Source organism: Lutjanus erythropterus, chromosome 8, assembly GCF_056507025.1.
Source record: "Lutjanus erythropterus isolate fLutEry1 chromosome 8, fLutEry1.hap2, whole genome shotgun sequence".
Taxonomy (NCBI): domain Eukaryota; kingdom Metazoa; phylum Chordata; class Actinopteri; order Lutjaniformes; family Lutjanidae; genus Lutjanus; species Lutjanus erythropterus.
The window spans coordinates 17,300,594-17,322,014 of record NC_139324.1 but is presented as its reverse complement, the minus strand read 5'-3'; the positions used below and the strand labels follow the sequence as shown (position 1 = coordinate 17,322,014).

General features: G+C 37.9%; 2 protein-coding genes across 2 annotated transcripts; one reads left to right on the top strand and one right to left on the bottom strand.

Annotated features, from left to right (window-relative positions):
* Positions 1-319: 319 nt before the first annotated feature.
* On the bottom strand, positions 320-7,785 carry tmem182a (transmembrane protein 182a). Its single transcript, XM_084724747.1, has 5 exons — positions 7,325-7,785; positions 4,660-4,783; positions 2,483-2,581; positions 2,261-2,398; positions 320-798 (listed from the first exon to the last, which is right to left on the bottom strand). The coding sequence occupies exons 1-5, from the start codon at positions 7,481-7,483 to the stop codon at positions 572-574; spliced, it is 747 nt and encodes a 248-aa protein (XP_084580873.1). The 5' UTR covers positions 7,484-7,785; the 3' UTR covers positions 320-571.
* Positions 7,786-11,417: 3,632 nt separating this feature from the next.
* slc67a2 (solute carrier family 67 member 2) lies at positions 11,418-19,727 on the top strand. Its single transcript, XM_084724028.1, has 6 exons — positions 11,418-11,671; positions 13,504-13,591; positions 15,963-16,006; positions 17,088-17,217; positions 17,572-17,781; positions 18,213-19,727. Exons 1-6 carry the CDS (start codon positions 11,585-11,587, stop codon positions 19,085-19,087), a joined length of 1,434 nt encoding a protein of 477 aa, XP_084580154.1. The 5' UTR covers positions 11,418-11,584; the 3' UTR covers positions 19,088-19,727.
* The last annotated feature ends 1,694 nt before the right edge of the window (positions 19,728-21,421 follow it).

Here is a 21,421-nt window from a genome sequence, read left to right as displayed (position 1 = left end):
AATATAAAAATTTTCATGCCACCTTCTAAGCCTAAGATGTTTTAAAAAAAACACAATACAAAGTAAAATGTATATTTTTATCACTTGTTCAACCAGGCCTTTTTACCTCTTCAGCCTATTTCCAAGCATCTATGCGTCAACAACTGATTGCTGGTAATTTTAAAAATTCATTAACATACACTCATAACCCTTATAGCAATCAACACACAAGATTTTAACAAATGTTAAGCACCACAGGTATTACCATATACAGCATATACAGTATACTGTATGTGTGTCAGCCTTGTAGAAATTTCCTCATATAGTCTACTACCTAGCTCAACTGGAAGTAGCTCAGGGTGGAGAGATTTCCTGAGCTAAACAATGGCTATAATCTTTTTTTTTCCTGGATCAAAGTGCTCAAGATGGTCATATCATTTACACCACAGAGCTGCCATATAATATTTATGGAGTCCTGCTTTTACATGGCAAACAAAGAGGGGAAAATTGCAATGGTCTGGTGGTAATAAAAAAAAGAAGAAAGACAAATAAACACACTTGTATTCTAAACTACTCAAGCCCGTACTCTTCCTCAGTGGTAATGAATCTGGATGGTTCGACCAATCAGAAGGAAGAGAAGGCCGGACAGGAGGCAGAAGAAGATGCCAACTGGAGCAAACATGAAGGACAGACCATAGGTGAGGGACAGCTGGAAGTCTGGACACACTGCAGTGCGCTGGTGGTTTATGTACACATCCACCACATCCAACACCTGCAGCCACAGTACGTACATCACCACCACGCACAGCAGGAAGAGACCTGGAGCAGAGAAGTGCAACAAGATGAGACGGTGATGATTAAAACTCACTCACATACTTCTTATGTAAACCAATGGGTCCACAGCAGGGTATAAAAATTAATAGTTATCCAGAGGTGGGAGAAGTATTAAGATTCTTCACTTAAGTACCAGTAATAAGTACAAGTAAAGGTCCCGCTTTTAAAATCCTTCTTAAAGGACCAGTGTGTAGGGTTTAGTAGCATCTAGCTGTGTGTTTCCAAGCATGTAGGAGAATCTACAGTGGCTGTAACATTCACAAAAAACAAACAAACAAACAAAAAGACTGTATCTAGAGTCAGTATTTGTTTTTTCCATCCAAGACTATTTTAGAAACATGGTGGTGCAAAACGGCAGACTCTGTGGAAGAGCAGTCGTGCCCTCTGTAGAAAACACTGTAATTCATACATTCAGGTGATTATACACTGATGAAAAAAATACTTATGGACATTATATTCAGTTTCTGACATATTCTGCCAATAAATATTTAGAAATTATACTGGACCTTTACATAAAAGCACAAGTATTATAAGCTAAAAACAACAAAAGTGTCAATATTGAAAGTACTCGTTCTTTAGAAAAAATGCCCCCTGTGAGTGATATATTATTATAAAATAACTTTTAATGAACTGAATTTGATTTAATATCACTGTTATAACTGTCACAATTCTTTTGATTGGTATGCATCTGAGGTCCAAGACATTTTCCCAGCACCCTTTATGGGCTATGTGCTAGAACGCCACCTAAGGCCGGCATTTAATTCAGACTGATGATGTGTTTATCAGTCCCTGATGAAGACCTAGAGACGATATGTGTTGATATGTTTGTTTGCCCATGCCTGAAGAATAAATTATAGTATTATTTCATCAGAAGGCCGGGTGCCTCTAATATTTCACTTTTTTGTTAAATATTAGAGAACATTATCTATTTGAACCTCAAACTAAATTTGATAAATTTCAAGGGGAAATGTAAGAGGTCACAAGCCAACAATGTTGGGAAGCACTGGTTTATTTTCACAAGGGATTTTATTTTTCTATTCTTTTAATGTGAAATCTTAATTTGAAAAGTTACCAGTTACTAGAGCTGTCAAATAAATGTAATAAAAGAACCTACGGTGGCCGTGGAATTCACACAAAATGTGAAGATCTGTATCTAGAGCCAGTGTTTGGTTTGTCCCTTCTAAGCTACTGTAGAAACATGGTGGTGCAACATGGCAGTCTGTGTGGAAGGGGACCCACCTCCTCTACAAATATAAACAGCTCCTTCTAAGGTAACAAAAACACGATTCTTTTTTCAGGAAATTGTACACTAATGAAAACATATCCTATTCAATTTCTATCATATTCTGCAAATAAATCCCTGTAAATTTAACACACTGGACCTTTAAGTTTACTAGTGAACCTATTGACTCTCCCATCACTGGATTTAACCATTTCAAAACCTCACCAGATGTCAGGAAGAGGCTGCCTCCTGCTTTATACAAGCGGTGACTGGCGAACGGCGCAGCACAAATGATGAAAAATCCACCGAGCACTACAGCTGCCACACCAATGAGCATAAAGATGCTCCAGAAGCCTCTGTAGACTGGACATCAGAAATATTAGGCAATTACAGCCATTTGTAGAATCAATCTGTTCACAGAATCAAATGTGAATAAGAGACACTTACTTATGGCAGAATCATACTCTGTGGCATTGTGGGTCTGATGAGACACTGGGAATGGGAAGAGGTAGGCGTGCATGCACACTTTTGAGTGAGGCTGATTTGCTGGAGACAGAAAGAACAAACCAATACAGAAAATAAATGAGGACGTAATCTTGCAAGTAAATAAACACAGTGAGCAGTTAGAAGATGTCACTTACAAATACAGTATGAAAATATACCAAACAACGTGATATGAAAATGTTTTACTGTCACAAGAAGGAATGTTCAAGATAGGGAATGTCCTGTTCTTTACACATCGATGATTCACATTTAATTTGTAATTTTTAACTTTATTGCTTGAAGATTTGTAACTTATTTGTTGCATACACTGATCACTCTGTTCCTTTTTTGTGACAAATATTTCATGGATTGAGATATGACTACATTTGACAACAGAGTAGCAAAAAGTTGTGATTATTTCAGATCTTCTCTCATGTTTTTTATGTTCTTCCCTAGTCTCTCCTCTCTTCTCTTCCAGCATGTGAAATTCCACAGTCCCTCACAAGGTCCTTTCCGTGCTGGAGGCTGTTTCTGACAATGACCCACCATTCAAAGTCCCCATCAGAAAATAGATGACACACAATCACCTGACAAAAACCAGAATAACATCACATGGCACAGTGTCTAAATGGTCACATGAGAGGGTTTCCACCACCATAGCAACAAATGAGTTTTATTGACATCACAGCAGCAAATCAGAAACTGATGATGTATTTATTTCAAAGTACAGTCATAGGTCTGCTGTGTGACTCTGTGGGAGCATGGTGGTTTTCTGCACACACAAATCACCATCATTTAAGAGAAATTAAAAAGAAACTTGTCTTCCCTTTTTTTTGTATCTTAAAAGCACAGGGGCACTAACCATTAGGAAAAGGTCAGCAACTGCCTTAGGCCCCAAGCTACCAAGAGCAACATAAAATGCCTCATAAAATTATGTTGTTGTTTTTTTTTACTTTTTGCTAATTAATTATATCTTCCTAAAAAATCTATGTGCTAAAATTGCATCAGAATTCATGAGTGTCTCAGGGGCTCCACATTAAGTCGGACTGATGCATGGTCTTGTTGTGCATCTGTGGAAATGATTCAGGAGGACAGTAGCTGACTCGTGCAAACAAACGGTTCTTCTGCTCCTGATGGAGACTCGACCAGCTCAAAAATCATACTTGACATTGCCTTAGCATCTTGATACTTCTTCACTAATTCTATGAGAACTGGTCATAAGCATGATTTTAAACACACAGTTAATTACAATGGATTTTCATCTGCTCTCTATCTGTGATTTTGAGTGGAATCAACATTATTTTTATGCAGTAATAACTTGCTCAGTCTCTAATTATTCTGTTTGGCAAAGGCTAAAAAGAGATAAATATTTGTTCATGCAAACTTCTAGTAAATTTGAAAACAGTGACGGTTTTCTTATTGATAGAGATGATAGACAATAACAAAAACTTAAGACCAGGATAAAAAGTCCATGATGCAGTACTTATTATGATATTAAACAACAACAAAAATAACAACTTAAAAGAATGTCCTTTATTAAATATTAAATTTGATGTGTAGATAATTTTTGTTCATATGAATAAGCAGTTGGCAGCCATTGTTTTGTAAAACAAAATAAAAATCATTTTAAAAAATAACTAACCATGTAACATTACAGTAGATTTTTATGCCAATACTCTTTCTATATATATTGTTACATCCTAATTATTTGGTGTAATAAAAATACTCTCCATTCTTTGCTGTCTTAATCTAATGTGCAGGTTCAGTTTATAGAAAAGGGAAGGCACAGATAAGGCACATGCAACATTACACACTTCTAATTGTACATATGTGTTATTGCTGTTATTGTTATATTATCTTTTACATATTGTGGCAGAAGGTACATATTTTTTACATACTTCTTATTTTGATTCTCATAATTCTTATAATTGATTCTGATTCAGTACTTTTCTCCATATTGTGTTTTAATAAGGTCAGACGAAAAGAAACAAAATAATTAAAGGAAATAAATTAGCTGATTTTACAATTATCCTCATCTTTTTTGTTTAGAAAGTAGTGGAAACAATGAGAAAATTAAACCAAAATTTAACAAAACACTATGGTTAACTATTAAAGCATCATCATGTGTCTGTGTCACTTACTGAACCAGAGTTTCCACAGCAGGTTGTCATCGTCCACACTGCCTCCAAACGAACACCTCCAGAAAAAACCCTCATGGTACAGAGTGACATCACTAGTATCCTCCTGCACCACCACATCGCCACGCTGAAAAACAGCAAAGAAAGAATAATTGATAGACGACAATGACTTTTAAAAGTTTGAAGAAAAAGGTTTGTATAAGCAGACCGTTCCAAAGTCCAGCCCCTTTGTGCTTTGTGCTCCAATAACAGCTGAGCAAGCTTGATATCTTGGTTGACTTTCTACTTTCTTGTTTCCTGATGTCACACCCGAGTTGACTGTGTTCCAGACATTGCGTGGTATCTGGCGAATACAAACACCACAGCAACAGGTGGAGGTGCACTGGTATCTACAGTGCAGACTGGCAACACCAATAAAAAATAGTAGGTGTTATGGGTCCGAGTGTAGTCCCTTATGAACAGACTCTGCTGGAAAACAACTGGAAAGTTATAAACTGTAGTGAGTGAATAGAGCATGTCGTTCCTTTTCATCAACAGTTTGCTTTATCAGTCAGAACAGTACCAATGATATGTTGAATCCACAGTGCTGTTACACACGACCATCAGTGTTTACCTTCATTAAATTACTTGAAAATAAACACTAGGCTGCTACAGTATAACCATATAGACCTGAATACACAACAGACTGGTCAATTGTAATATTCTACTTTTTCCTGAAGGACGGGTCTAATTTCCAGGGCTCATCATAACCTCTCCAACTTTGTTTTTAGTAAATATAGCTTGTGGTTTATCCTTGATACACACTGCAATGCAGACACTTCTGTGTATTATTTCTAACTTATGTGAATGTGTACAGGGTGAGACACATTAGAATTATTGCTGAAACAGCTGCCTGCTGAGCATTTCTGCTTCACTCACCTTTGACTCACCAGTCACTTCAGTTTCTTTAGTTTCTTTTGTTTCTTATTTCTATTATTATTATAACTACCTGATACTGCAGCTGCCTGTCTTTGGGTGCAAATTTATGGTGATGTGTGTTTATGTCATGGTGTGTCTGAACCAGACACAAAATGTTAATGAACTAGCTAGTTGATTAGCATTTTGCCAACATGATCAAACTTAAGAAGTGTTTACAGTAAAAGGAAAAAGTTGAGTACCAAGTTTACTAAACTGTTATTGGAGCACAGAGCAAGAAGGGGCAGTTATAGATCCACTCCTTGTTACATGTCGATGTAATTAAAGCACGGGTGCAGTCTCAAGATCATGTGAGGCAGGTGTGCAGCGTGTTGCCACAGTGGCACAGAGCAGTTGCTAAATCAGGTCAAGGGTTGAGCTGAGCAAGCACCTCTAACCTCATTCAGGTTTGGTTTGGTGCAGTGCAAATGTGCAGGTCAAGGGTGTTTCCATTCAGGAAAGAAACAGTGACCAAAAAAAAAAAAAAAACCCTTCCAAATTGCCTGTCATGCCATCCGTGAAATACCTTTCAGAGAAATTAAAGCATGGCTGTGAAGATGTTAGACATTTAAGTTCCAAGTCAAGGTTAATCAATAATGGTGTATTTTATTTTGAAATGAAAACTGAGTTCAGTTAGTTCAGTTTTTAAATTCACACAGAGAAGAATCCTATCAATGCTGTAGGACAGTTTAGGTCAGGAACCCTAAAAAGTGGCTACAAGACAGATCTGTGAGGCCACAAGACAATTAATCAGATTGGATACAATCACAAACAAATGTCTTTTATAGACAGTTATCTCTATTTTTGTGACTTCATTTGAATAATTTCCTTTTTCTTGAGAAATTTTGAATAGTTTTAATATTTTTGGCCTCAAAAATATTTAAACAAAATAATTTGACTGATATTAAACCTGGGATGAGGGGGAATACAGAGAGAGATGGCTTGTTTTAAGGGTACACAAGCCAAAAAAAAAAAAGACTGAAAACCAGTGCTATAGGATGCTGACACTCCCAAACTGTCCACTAGAGAAGTGAAACTGTTTTCTGATTGGATCCTGCACCTTTTCCCACCTTACTCTCTGTTGCATATTATGTTATTTCTCTGAAAAAAAAACTCTTATCCAGCATTATGATTGATTCAGTTGAAAACATTAGATCCTCACATTGTATCACTGTTTATATTACATTCTACCACTTTGGTTTTATTGTGGTGATATCATGTCTTGATTCCAGTATCAGTGCCCACTATGAAAAGCTAGGTATGTTCTCGTTGGTGATATTTAATACAGCGCCATACCACTGCAACTACTGGTATTTGTATTTCTATCATAGGGCCACATGGTACAAGCAATCACCACATAGCTGCACACACACACTACACTGAACAGTGTCTGATTACATGAAGAGGTTCTGCAGGGATGTTTCTCCACCCTGCAGTTTATATGCTGAGAGAATGATTGGAACAACTGACTGCAGTTTCCAAAGTAGAAGACTTTGATTGTAGTTCAAAGGTCCACCATGAAACATTCTGTATAATCATACAATACATGATTTAAAGTATAGATAAAACACAAAATGATAGAATCACTGATATTATTTCTTGTCACTGCCTTTACAGCAAGAACAACTGACCTCTAACCATTAATAACATGATAAAGTTCAGCTTAGACATATCAAACAATAACTGACTATCTGCTTTGATCTGCAGCACCCACCTCTATGCTCACACCGTCCAGACTCACAGATCTATTGGGGTTTTGGTGGCAACTCTCTGAGGCCAGAAGCCAGTAGTCAGTTCCAAAGGAGAGGAGAATGAACACAGCTGCCAACGCCCCAAAGAGCCCTGCGAAAAACAACGCCACGCTAAGCTTCATGGTCCAGGATTGCTACTGGATGCCCACTCTCAGTCTGACTTTCTCCTCCAACTACAGTAAGTGCATGTGACAAGCAGAGGCAAGAAAACAGTCACTCCCCTTGTACTGTGGTACATCCACTGAGTAAGATGGGATCCAGCCGGGTAATGATATGGGTTATCTTGTCTCCTCTTCTGTCCCTCTGTCTGTGTTATGGGAGGACAAGGTTGAGCACATGATTCTGCTGGGGTCTGCAGCCAGCCCACCCCTGTGGGCTATTTTGGGGGTCTGATTGAAAGCGGCTGCTCCACTCCACTGTGGGGCTGAGAGTGTGAAGCAGTTGGAGAGTGTGTAGGGAGGGGATCAACGCAGAAATAACCGGTGGCAACTGGACACCCACCGTCTGCACGGGAATGTCGGGGCAGGGTGAGACTGAAAGGACAGAAGAGGAGTAAAGTGTCCCACGACACCCTGCCCAAAGCTTCTAAACATATGCGTCATAAACACACACACAGACACACACCTACACACACACAGGCACCACTATTATTTCCTGTAAATGGGGCTGTATTGCAGTAAATGTACCTTTACTTCTTGGGGATTTTCAGTTGTATCAACAGTATGGATGTCAGAATATATTAAATATTGTGATAAAAATGCCTTGATAATGTACCAGACTGTAACAATATCTACCGTGATATTATGTGGTTATTTTATTTTATTTATCTTATTTTATTGTATAAAAGACTGCATTGCTTTACAATCATAATTCAAACATTCATTGCCAAAGACAACTCATGGCAGTTTTTTGCATATGCTTATGTTAAGACTGGCTACTTTTCTTTTATTTTATTAAAGGTACAATCATTAGTATTTGTCTGAGCTGTTTGTAAACACACCAGACAGATACCAGGATGTCAAATACAATGTTTTGTGTTGATAAAGCATCCCAACCACAGCAAAAATAATGAGAAAAACAAGGAAATACAGGCAGAGGGCAGGGTCTCTGTAGATACAACCACCACCATTGATCTCTAGTTGGTCATAAGTGATGGCTGACAGGGATGGTATGTTTATATGAGCCTATTCACTGTTTTTCTGTACATCGTTTTTAAAGAAAATGTTGCATATTGTATCTTTGAAGAAAGAAGAGAATCAATGGCACACATTGCCCCATTTTTTAATATCACGGTAAATATTGCATCATGATTTTTTGGCATGGTGTTATTGTACCTTGAGATTTTGGTATCATTATATCCTTAATCAGCAGAGATATTTGTCAACTAAAGCTTTATAAACAGTTACATAAGTCATTATAGAAATAACACTAAAGTTTAAAGACATTATGGCCTATTTGCCATCACTGTAAGACAATTTAAGTAGTGTCACATAAATAACAGTATTGTTACTTGAAGTGGGTTAAGTTATTTATTCAGTCTTATGTCAATAAATGCTTTAAGTGTAACCTAAAACCTAACCTAAAACAAAAAGGTTTAAATTTTGTGGTTTGTTAATGTGAGCTGAGGGGAACCTCTGCTTTATTAGCATCTTAGAGGCATATTTAGCAGTGAACCTACATGAGACACCGGCAAATTTACACACTGATGTGACCCAGGCCATCCTCAGCCAGAGGCTGTGCGTGTGTGTGTGTGTGTGTGTGTGTGTGTGTGTGTGTGTGAACATGTAAATCTAACGTGTAAAGTCATCATCATGTGTGTCAGTTATCACTTAACTCAAAAGTCATTGAATAACATTTTCCATCCACAATTCTAATTTCATTTTCTTTTAATTTCAGGTTCTTGGACTAACTGCATTTTTAGCATTACATATACAGAAGCAGAGACAGACTTATATCTGTATGCAACATAATGGTAGGATAGTTTAATAAATATGTAGCTAAATGAGATAAAATATACTGTACAGACATAGTCTGATCATTGACTGTGGATGAGCAATAAAATACTTTGTAAATACAAAAAATAAATGTTTAATTAATATTACTTAACAAATTAGTGATTTCTAGGGGTGCATCACCCTGTCGGGGTTTATTTTGCAGTAATGACGTGTTCACTTTACATTATCCTTTACTTATTACATGGCTTTGTTAAATATTTGATTCTGATTAGACCTGTTATTTCTGAGTAGCAGACCGTTGCTGTGTATAACTGACTGTTGCTAGACAGTTGCTATGGACACAGGTTTGATCATAGACTCTGGAGGAACAATGGAATAAATTTAATTCACTAAATATCTTTTTTTTTTTCATTTATATTTTCGGTCAATTTTTTATTTTTTATTTTTTTTTGAAGTAAGTAGCTGTCTAATAAGCAGGATGTCATAATGTGTTTAACTATTAATTATGACATCCAGGTAATGAGCTGGATTCTGACATGTTGCTAAAGTGTCATTTACACATTTTCCTGCAAGTTCTGTAAGCTATATTCTTTCTTTTAGCACTGTCACAACTTGGGTGTTCAAGCTTGATTTCCCATATTGTAAGGGTGACACAACAAAGCTAAATATTGTCACTATAGAACATTCTTTACAACTGAATTTAGTGCAGTTCTGTTGAAGTTTATGAGAGATGCAATGTCAATCATGCTATCTGGAGACCAACAGCTACAAAAAACAAATGTGCACATTTGGAAAAAATCAGTCAGTATGCTATCCTCTGAAGTGTGTTCTTTATTTAAAAAAAGAGCCATTTCTTCATCAAATGTCATACAACACAGATCTGTTGAGTTTTAATGTGTTTCTCACATAGGAGTCTAACTAGGAGTAGAACTTGCACCAAAGTCTGGAACCAAGCAGAATATTCACTGGAATGTTCTATAGTAATGTGATGGCAACATAATTTCCTTGGGGTGATCCAAACAGACAAAAAAAAAAAAAAAAAAAAATCATCAGACAAATCACCATGTGTATTTTAGAGATAATATTGCTATAAAATGATTTCAATTATAAAATAATATATAATTGGATCTTTGCAATGGTTGATATCATAATTATACACAAAAATTACAGCTTAATGTAAGCATTACATTAATTTTGCTGTAAAAACAAATATATGGCAGCACATAACCAGTAAGTTTCTGTAAAATCCTCCTTAACTTCTCTTCAGTGTTGTTCATGCTTTGGATAGGGCAGTTTGTCCAGCAGGTGGTGTAAAAGTAACAGTTAATGAGCCATCTCTGCCAGTCTGAATGTTACAACGGGAAAATAATTTGAAATGACTACTTTCATTGGTCTGTATATTGTAAACATGTCATGTTAAATATATCAGTTATTAGTGACTAGACACGTACTTGAATCATGTGATTTAAACAGGGTTTTCTGGGGGGGTGTCTTTGGTTAATTGATTTATTTTATTTTATTTATTTAATTGATTCGATTTATTTGATGTTTTGTTTCTTTTTAAAATTTGTTTAATTATCATATTAATTTAAATCAAGTGAATGAGTAAGCATATCTTGGTTATACAGCAATGGTACATGAATTCAGCTATAAAGGAATAAAAGACTACTGATGACATGGTCAGCATTATACAAATATTTATACAGAATAGAGCAGAAACAAATTAATTAAATTAAACACTAAAAACTAAAAGTAAAAAAGAGAACACTAAAAAAAAAAAGATATACACGGAGGAAAATAATAAATTTCTCGTAAATATAACAAATGACTATAATGGAATGAGGAATACATAAATATACTAAGAAAAACAAGACGAAGAGAAAAATACTTTTTTCTTTCATTGAAATCTGTTTATGAATAAGAATTTCGCCAGTTCAGTTCTGTGACGTCGACGGACAATACCAACTGTCAGCGCAGCCGCAGGGGAGTCAGACCAGACAATACCGCACTTCAGCTCCTGATAAATACACCACGACTCGATCTGTCAGCTTTATCCCAGCCAGTAGATATTTAATCGTGTCTTTAAAAACAGTAAGATTTTACACATGCCATATTTGTGCCAGTGCTTAAAATCTCGCAGCTCATGTCCACCCCCGGTGTGTGAGAGCTCCGCCGGGACATGTTTTCTGTTTGGATAATTCACTGAAACCTCAGAGCAGATGAACGCTTCCGCTTTGACTGCAGCAGGCGTGCTGTCACAGCGGGAGGATGAACAACCAGAGATGTAGCACTTTATTTCAGAAACCAAGAGGACGGACGAGCATTATACAATGCATCTATGTGGTGGGCTTCATGGTGAGTAGCTAAGTGACACTTGACGGTGCTGGTGGTGTCAGTTGACTGAGTGAAGTGTTAGGTAATGCTTTCATAAGTCAAAGGTATGATGTAAAAACCACATTTCATAATTCGTAGATTCATGTTCAGACTACACACAAAAACAAGGTATCCCCAGGGTGTATGCAAGTGATTTCAAGCTAAATGTATTCCTATGTTTGGTCTTAAAAGGTGTTAAATGTAACTTTGATATCAGCTGACACACATCTTTAATAGCTGCTGTACTATAAGACATTTCTTATTATAAGTAGGTTATAAACTCAGCACAGGATCATAATCAGACATTGCACTGCTGTAGCATTTTGGAAATTATCTTCTTGTTGTCTCATATGTCCCTGTACGTACAACAAAACTACTGTCTTGTGACTCAAAAACAATTCAGTGTTATCTATACATACTTTTGGTGTGTCTAGGTACTTTATGTCTAGGAAGTTTCAAATATGTCATCCTAAATAGATTAATTGGAAAATATATCATCTCAGCTCTCCACCATGAAAAAATACTTTTATTTGTATGGCTTATTATCCATTTACCTAGTTGCTGCCTATTATTCTTGTATTCGAAACTGTTATAAGTTGATAAATAAATGAACTTTAAATTAATCAGGTGTGTAGTTACCAAACAATAGGGGTGTAACGCTACATAGATTTGGTTTGATATATTGATTCAATGTTTAATGATCCAGTATTATCAATGCAAAATGAAAATATTGATCTATGTTGTCATCTTTAAAATAGACCTTTATTTTAAAATTCCCATGGCATGTCTGTATCACAAATGTCTGGAAGAGTTCAGTGATAAAATGGCAAAATCAGAATTTTGTTGCTTTTGGAGAGCTGACATAAATGTAACTGCGTGTGTTAAATGGCTGTATGATATTGTCTGATATTGATCACAGACCCCTGAATTCAGTCTCATTGAAATCATATTGTGGCAAACTTAAATATGATTTCTATCAGCAAATATGGTATTGTTGTCTAAAGTACTGATATAATATTGTATCGTGATGAAACTTGTGATTTTCATCCCTTCTAAGTAAAGCAGCTTTTATAGAACATGCAGTCCAGGTTGTTTTGACACCTCTGAGTGTGTTGAGGGTCGCCTCTTCAAAGCATCACTGTCAGTAAAATATGTTGCAAAGTAGATGGGAACTTGTGTGAATTTAAGGGCACAGTAAAACCCTATGCTAGAAGTTTTTATCACTCTTAATATACAAGCACGCCAGTGTAATTGTAAATATTATAAAAAATACCCATGATGTTTTAAGAGCTGACCTGCAGTCATGCTTCAGAGAACCAACTTTACACTTCTGCCTGCATAGCTGGCTAATGATCATTTAATTAAAGGTGAGCAGACATCTCTGACTCTTGGCACCAGGAGCAGACAAACAGCTGGGAACAGTAATGCTTGTGAAAGTTAAGTGATTAGTGTAATGAATCGTGGTAGAACACTGTATGAAATGCTGTGTGACTCCAATCAAGCATTTGGCAAGACTGCTGTGATCTCAGAAATGCAGATAAACAGGATGAGCGAAGACATTCTGTGGCTGCTGAGACAACGCCTGTACTCTCTTATATATATATATATATATATATATATATATATATATATACATATAATATATATATATTATAATACTGGACACTGGCTTTACGTTATTTATTTGATTTACGTGTCCTTCTGTTCAGAGGTTTCTGATTTGTTGTGTTGTGTCTGATAATAATGACAGCTGGATACCTCTGGGCTCATTCCCGATCCTCATTCTTTCTTCTTCACTCCCTTGTTTGCGTTAGGACCTGTTTGGGGTGAGCATGATCATCCCTCTGCTGAGCCATCATGTGAAGGCTCTTGGAGCAAGTCCCACGGTGGCCGGGATCGTAGGTAAGTTATGTCCATTGCACAAAGTAATTTATATAAGTTGCATGATAGCAGTATGCCCATACAGTTGTTTATAGTTACAGTTAGCTTGGCAACTGCATTGACAAATTATAGAACTGGATTTTGATCCACTCATGACTCGGTCTACTCAGGAGGATCCATCCATCCCTCCATCCATCCATTCATCCATGGTTTATCAAACACCACTTACTAGCAGGCATACAAAATGCATTTAATACACTTCCCAAGTTCCGCCCCTTTTCACCCTGAGCTCCAGTAGCAGTTGAGCAGTATACCTTGGGCAACTTTCCTGTACTTCCTGTACTCTGTCTAGGCTCATCTGTGTTAAAAAAAAAAAAAAAAATTTTGAAGATGGTGAAAAGATGTTGTTGGATGACATGTAAAAGTGACATATACTGTATATAGTCACATCTTAAGTTAAGTTAAATCAGTGGGTTTTTTTAATCAGTGGCTTCTTTCAGAAGCTGAAAGAAGTTCAAGTATTAGCAATCATCAAGAATAACTGAAGAAGCAAGTGATGAAAAAGGATGTAAATTTACTTTTGGTGCAATAAAGGGCAGCACAATAGCATCAGTAGACTTGTTTGTTTATTTTCCCACATAGATCATATTCATTTTAACTTTCTACCACTCTGTATTTGTCCCCTGGTCATCCATGTCTCCCCTGCAGTGGCTCTGCGCCCCCAGCGGTGCCTGCCCCACAGTTTGGGACTCAATGAGTTAACTAATACTTGCGAAATCCTAGCTTACTAGCTATATAATCTACATCCATCATTAGCTAGCTAGTTATATCTGATAATTAGTGGCTGAAAAACACTCACTTACTAGTTAGCTAATCTTCATCAGTTGTTTACTAGATGTGACGCAACATATGTTACTTTCGAAGGTACTCCATCAACGTCTTTTAACCATCTTTGAAATTTGTTTTTCTTTTAAACGCAGACATACAACAGCAAGGCGGTAATTCTAGTTGAAGAGAATGATGTTATGAGGACACTAACTGCTAACAAATAATTTGCAGTAACAATCACACGTTGTCATAATGTTTCCAACAGTAATTGTTAGGGCTAAAATGATAAGTTAAGAGACATAAATGTAATCACATCTTCCGTTCACTGATGTCAGCGAAATGCTAGCTACCTAGCTTGAAAATCTACATCAGTTACCTAAATGTGAGTTCATATAGTTTGCTTTTACAGTTCCCCTGGCAACATCTTTTAGCCATCTTCATTTGGTTTTCTTTTCAACATACACGAGCCTGGATATACATCAGCGAGGTGGTAGTTCTAGTTGAAGAGAATGATTGTCATGAGGAAACATAACTAGTAACAAATAACTTGCAATAACAATCTCCACAAATTGTCGTGTTTCCAGCAGTCTGATTCCATGAATCAATAATACAACTAAATACAGAAATGTTCACCGTTCCCTCTATGTTCTGTATTAGCTTGTGTCTTTGTTGCAGTGCGTTGAGCTCTTTTAACCATCATAGTTTTGAACTGTTGGTTGGACCAACAAGTAATTTGAATTTGTAACTTGGGCCACAGGGAATTGTGATTCACATTTTGTATAATTTTCTGTCATTTTACAAAGTAAACGGAAAATTACTTATGAGGAAAACTGATAGCGAAACACATTTATTATAGGAAAGAGAAATTTGTTGCAGCCCTGTAAACTGTTGTCATTAAAAAAAACAAGTGCTCTCAAGCTTTAGTTAGGTGTCACTTATTGTACATGTGCAATAATGTATTATTGCCCAGTCCTGTAATTTTTTATATTTTCCTTTTTGTACATAATTTCAATTAGAGCTGCAATTATTAATCAATTAACTGCCAACTATTTTGATAATCAATAATAATTCAATTAATTGGTTTGAGTATTTTTTTTTTAAAATTCTCTGGTTTCTTTACTCCTCTATGACAATAAAGTGAATATCTTTCAGTTGGGGACAAAACAATAAATTTGAGATGTCATCTTGGACTCTGGGAAACACTGAAGAACATTTTCACCATTTTAGGGACCAAACAACTTGATTGATTGAATAGTTGATTGATTAATGGAGAAAATGTTCAATAGAAAAAAAAGGTCCATACATGCTCCACAACTATTTTTTATCTGACAAGATTATGAGAGGATTAATCGAGTGATTAACTGATGAAATGATCGTGTGCCTAGTTTTGACTATGTTTAGCTGTGTCAGTTAAATCTTTTACTGTTGAAAACAGACTGAGAAGACTGAACTTTCTGTCAGTTTCATATTTGCATAATCATATTAGGCCCTGTGGGTCTGAACACACATAGTATATGCTCTATACTTTAACAAATATAACAAAACAAATATTAAACTGTTTCAGGATCTACATATGGGATCTTACAGCTCTTCTCAAGCACAATAGTTGTAAGTATTGACTTTGTTTCTCTCTGGAACTGTGTCTCTGTCTCTAACTACCATTCAGCCTCTCCTGCCTGACAAGGCATGCTCACAGTTAGTGGCCAAAATGGCTGCATTCCATGTCATCTCTGGTATTTCATGAAAACAATAAACACTGTCAGTTTTAGGGTGGTTGTGGTCGCACAATACACACTGTCTCTTCACATTCACACACAAGCTACTCCTAGTTGGCCGTTGATATCGCTCACTTTACACAGAGGTACATTTTATTTACCTTTTGACCCCCTGACTTGACACAGAGAAGACGTTTTATCAGTGAACTAACCTTTGAACGGTATAAGGACAAATCAAAGCCTTGATGATTAAAGCCATGTTCAAACTACTAAAAAAATTACTCAGGGATGCATAGCACTCCTCTGCAGTCAGCCTGGTGTCTGACTCAAGATTCTCAGCTTTCCACATCTCTTTCCTGCTGCCCACAGCTCCTGAAATTGGTTTAATTCTCAGGGGTCATGCGACAAATTAAACAGATAAGGAGTTATCTGTTGGTTCTTGTGAGCAGACCGGCTGAATCCTGATAAACGTACAGATATGTGAACAGCTGGGTCTCTATGATAATCCCACCGGGCTGCATCCAGAACACAGCAAACTCAATTGGTCCTTATTTCATTATTTCATCAGTGTGTGTGTGTGTGTGTGTGTGTGTGTGTGTGTGTGTGTGTGTGTGTGTGTGTGTGTGTGTGTGTGTGTGAGAGACAGAGAGAGAGAGACAGGGTGAGAATCTAATAAAGGCTTGTATAACAGCCTGGACTGCCTGGTTGAGAGGAATTTCTGCTTTATTTTGGTAATGAAGGCCTTGACTTTTCTCTGTGTGTTTCCATTTGCCGTTAATCCCAGATCAGTGAGGTAGAATCAGAAAACTCCTCTTACTGAGATGTTTCATAGGACTGTACAGACTCTCTTCTAAATAGCTTTTAAAGAATACAACATTTGGTTTATTTTCTGTGTGGTTGTGTGTGTGTGTGTGTGTGTGTGTGTGTGTGTGTGTGTGTGTGTGTGTGTGTGTGTGTGCGTGTGTGATTGGCAGGGCAGCTGGAGTGATGTGGTGGGACGGCAGTACTCTTTGCTCACGTGTCTGCTGCTGAGTGCTCTAGGCTATGTCCTCCTTGGAATGTCCACCAGCATCTCTTTGTTTGTCCTCTCACGGATACCTGTCGGTAAGTCCCCATTTTTCAGTATACCCAGTTGAAAGGGAGACGTTGATTGGCTTGAGACATTTCAGAAAACTTAGTTTAGTCAGAAATAAAAAGAGAGTCCTTTGCGCCACAGAAGATAGGTCACATTGACTGAGCTGCTGAGAGAGCACTTACCCACTTAAACTTCTCATTTTGTATGCCTGCTTTCTTCTTTAACTTCTCATTCAGGCTGTACTAAAAGAAAGTGTTTTTTTTTGTTCCCAGGTAAAATGTAATTATGGGTATGAGACTTTATATGAAATAACACAGTTCCAATACATTTGCACAAACATCAGTCAACTTCTTGCTCTCACTGTTCATTGTTTTCTGTCTCAGGGCTGTTCAAGCACTCCCTGTCCATCTGCAGAGCCCTGCTGTCTGACCTGGTGTCTGAGTCAGAGCGCCCTCTGGTGATGGGACACTTCAATGCAGCCTCCAGTGTTGGCTTCATCCTGGGTCCTGTGGTGGGGGGCTACCTCACAGAGCACGAGGGTGGCTTTTATACCTCCTCCTTCACCTGTGCAGCAATCTTTCTTACTAATGCAGGTGGGTAGAAAATGGAGAGAAATTACATATTTAAAGGGATAGTTCAGATTATTTGATAAAGGGTTGTGCAATCTATGTTCAGTGTATTACCTAAAGTAGATACCAGTCAGAGAGGAGTACCAGCATGGAAGCTAATGTACTGCTGTATACAGGATCAGCAGAAAAATTAATTTTAGCCATTTAAAGGACCAGTGTGTAGGATATAGTGACATTTAGTTGCAAACTTGTAGATTGCATCACATCTCATCTCATTCTCCCAAGCAAAGACATGTTAATGGCTGTGTCTAGAACGAGTTTGGTTCTAGAAACATGGCGGTGCAATATGGTGGCCTCCATGGAGGAGGACCCGCTCCCATCCCACTGTAAACTATCACTTTAAATAGAGCCTGTAATTTAAATATTGATCCAGCATTATGTGTTTATCATTCCAGGGCTGGTATGGATGCTACCATGGAACGAGACGCTAATTAACTGCCATGACACTAACTCCAGCAATGATACAAGTAAAGGTTGTCATGACAACAACTGTAATAAGTCGGTCCAGAATGGCTCTCATATAAAAAGTCACCACCCAGTGTCGGCAACAGAGACTGACCCAGGCTCCAGAGCTCCAGGGAAGCACCGAGATGGTGTCAGGTGGAGGAAGGTGTCTCTGCTCCAGCCTGCCTGGAGACAGCTGTCCTCAGTGGGCTCCAGGATCCACATGGTGGCGTCCTCCGACATGTGGGACCTGTTCCTGGTGCGTCTTCTGATGGCCATAGCTATCATGCTTTACTACAGCAACTTCTCTCTTGCGATGGAGGAGCGTTTCTCACTTAAACCAAAGGTGACGGGTTATCTGATCAGCTACAGCAGCACCTTAGGGGCCCTGGCAGGGTTCCTGGTGGGACCGGTCACCCAGCTGTATGGGAACAACATGCCTGCTCTGCTGCTTCACTCAACAATTCTCACCTGCTCACTAATTTTCCTGTATGCTGCTGCACCCAGTGTGTGGCAGGTGCTGCTCACCTCCACCTTCTTTGCCATTTCCACGACTATCGGACGGACATGCATCACAGACCTGGAGCTACAGAGAGGAGGCGTCCAGGCCAGTGGGACTCTGATCGGTGCTGGGCAGTCAGTTACAGCCGTTGGTCGAGTCCTGGCCCCACTCCTCTCTGGTCTGGCCCAAGAGTTCAGCCCGTGTGGTCCACCCAGTCTCGGAGTGGTGCTGGCTCTTGCAGCTGTAGGTTTACTGCTCATCAGGATCCCCAAATGGAATGGGAAAGGAATGACAAAAATATCCAAACTTAGAAACTCTGAGTAACTGAATGAACAAATTATGAAAATCAATTCAAATGTACCACACAGAGAGGTGCTTTTATTTGTAGGCCAGCTGTGAAGATGAACAGCAGACTCATAGTGGGAACGATGTTTCCTGCTCAGGTGCCTCTGACAGACTTGTCTGTAGATGCATCACATGGTCAAAATGTCTCATCACCACCAGCACCACAGTTCTTCTCTCAGGAAGAGCAGCTTCAAAACTCAAGCGCAGCATTGAGGTGAAGTCAAGGCTGAGAAGTTAAATCTGCTTCCCCCTGTGCTGAAGCTTGATCAGACGGAAACATACAGGCTTTGTTTTGGCACATACTGCTTGGGACAGCTTGACTGGAAATAATACCACTTTTATTTTTAATGTATAAACCCCAATTCCAACAAGCTGGGACGATTTGTAAAAGGCAAATAAAAATGGAGTATAATGATCTGCAAATCTTTTTCAGCCTGTACTACTTTCTTATTCTTGCTTTATGTGCAACTTCAGGTGCAACAGTCCAGTTGTCGTATTTTGTGCTTTGTAATAACCTACACATTTTTAATGGGAGACAAGTCTGGACAGCACACTTTTATACTTTCTGTCTGTCCATATGTTTTCTTTGTACTGGATTCAATTGAATTCAAGTTGAAAAGGATTTGCAAATCACTGCAATCTGTTTCTATTTATGTTTTACACAGCGTCCCAACTTTTTGGGAATCGGGGTTTGTTCATTTCTAACCACTACTTTGTCTGAAGTCCCTTGTGTTACTGTCAGCCTGCTGATGATACACAAATAACTTCACCAAAATACAACACTCCCTTCACATTCCAGGCAGCAATGTTTCAGACATTCAGCAATGAGCTTAACTTGTAGATGCTGCGTGGAAATCGGGTGGCCTGATCGTTTCAAGGTAATTCACACTGTTCTAGTAACATTACATGGCTTTGTCAAAGATACTACAAGGAATTTTCAACTGGTTATGAAAAAGTCTCAATTTAATATTGATGCCTCTATAGGACCTATATAAGCAAACAACACCATCCATTAGAGGATTGGATATTTCAGTGTATTCTTAATTATTCTTTTTTAATGGCTGCCACAAGGTCAGATTCTCTGTGAAATCAGATGAACAAGCCTGTGTTTACATTTTCCCAGGAATGTTAGCCAGTTAGAAGGAAGCAGGAGGAGATACTTAGTTCTTTTTGACATTATATTTTGTGACTATGGCAGTGAGAACACCACCGCTATTGTCAACAGGGGCATCCAAAATCACCAAAATATTAAAGTTCCTCGTAGTAGCTTTAAATACTTAATTCTGATTGGTCAATTATGGCATTGTAAGGTGTGTTATTCCTCAGTTGCAGACTGTTATGGACGCAGCTCTAATCATAGACTCTGGAGAAGCAATAAAATCATTTTTAAGTTAAGATTTTATTATATTGTTGTTTTTTAAGTAAGTAGCCGTGTGATAAGCAGGATAACATACAGTGGGTCATTATTGTGAAATAAACCCCATCAAGGTGATTCCTGCATGATCCTGTCAGGGTTTTTTCCCCAGTAATGATCTACTCACTGTGCATTATCCCATGCATAATAATTAGTTTAATGGATTTTACCTCAATGCCAGTTGTTTCTACTAATGTACTGCATCTGAAATGTCTCCTATGGTGGAATATGAGCAAATGTTTTCTCTAGTTTCTGTTTCTTGAATTTTACAGTTAGAGATTTGTTCATTTTTCTTAGGCCGTGTTTAAATGGAGATTGAAATAAATTGTGTGGGGTAGTTTTTGTTAAGTTTTAACTGTATGCTGAGCACCACTGTTGTTGAAAAAGTAAAATGTTAGGACTGAAAATGGTATAAATGTATGTATAGAAGTCAGTGAATCCATGAAGTACATGTCAGTTTCACACCAGAAAGTCACAAAGATTAAACACTGAAATCAAAGCTGCAGTTTGGATGTTGCATTCAGTTCAGTCATGCATAAGTCTACTATACACCATTTTCTTTCCCCCAGGATGGCCAAGGCATGACTCGACCTACTCTGCCTCCCTAAGCCCCCCTACTCAGTTTACACTCATATTCAGTTACCAAATCTTTGCCTTTTATCCATCCCCCATTACAAATGCAAAACAAAAGGTAATTGCGCCTTTGCTGTTTAAGCTCCAACCCTCTGGAACCACCTTCCCCCATCGATCAGATCTGCTAAACCTTTGGAAAGTTTTAAGCAGTTTCTAAAAGCCCATCTCTTTAGGCAGCCATTTTTATATCTCCTTCCCTGTTTTTCAGTTTGCTGACTTGGTCTGTCTTATATTGAGCTGTGTTCTATACTGCTTACTTGTACTAT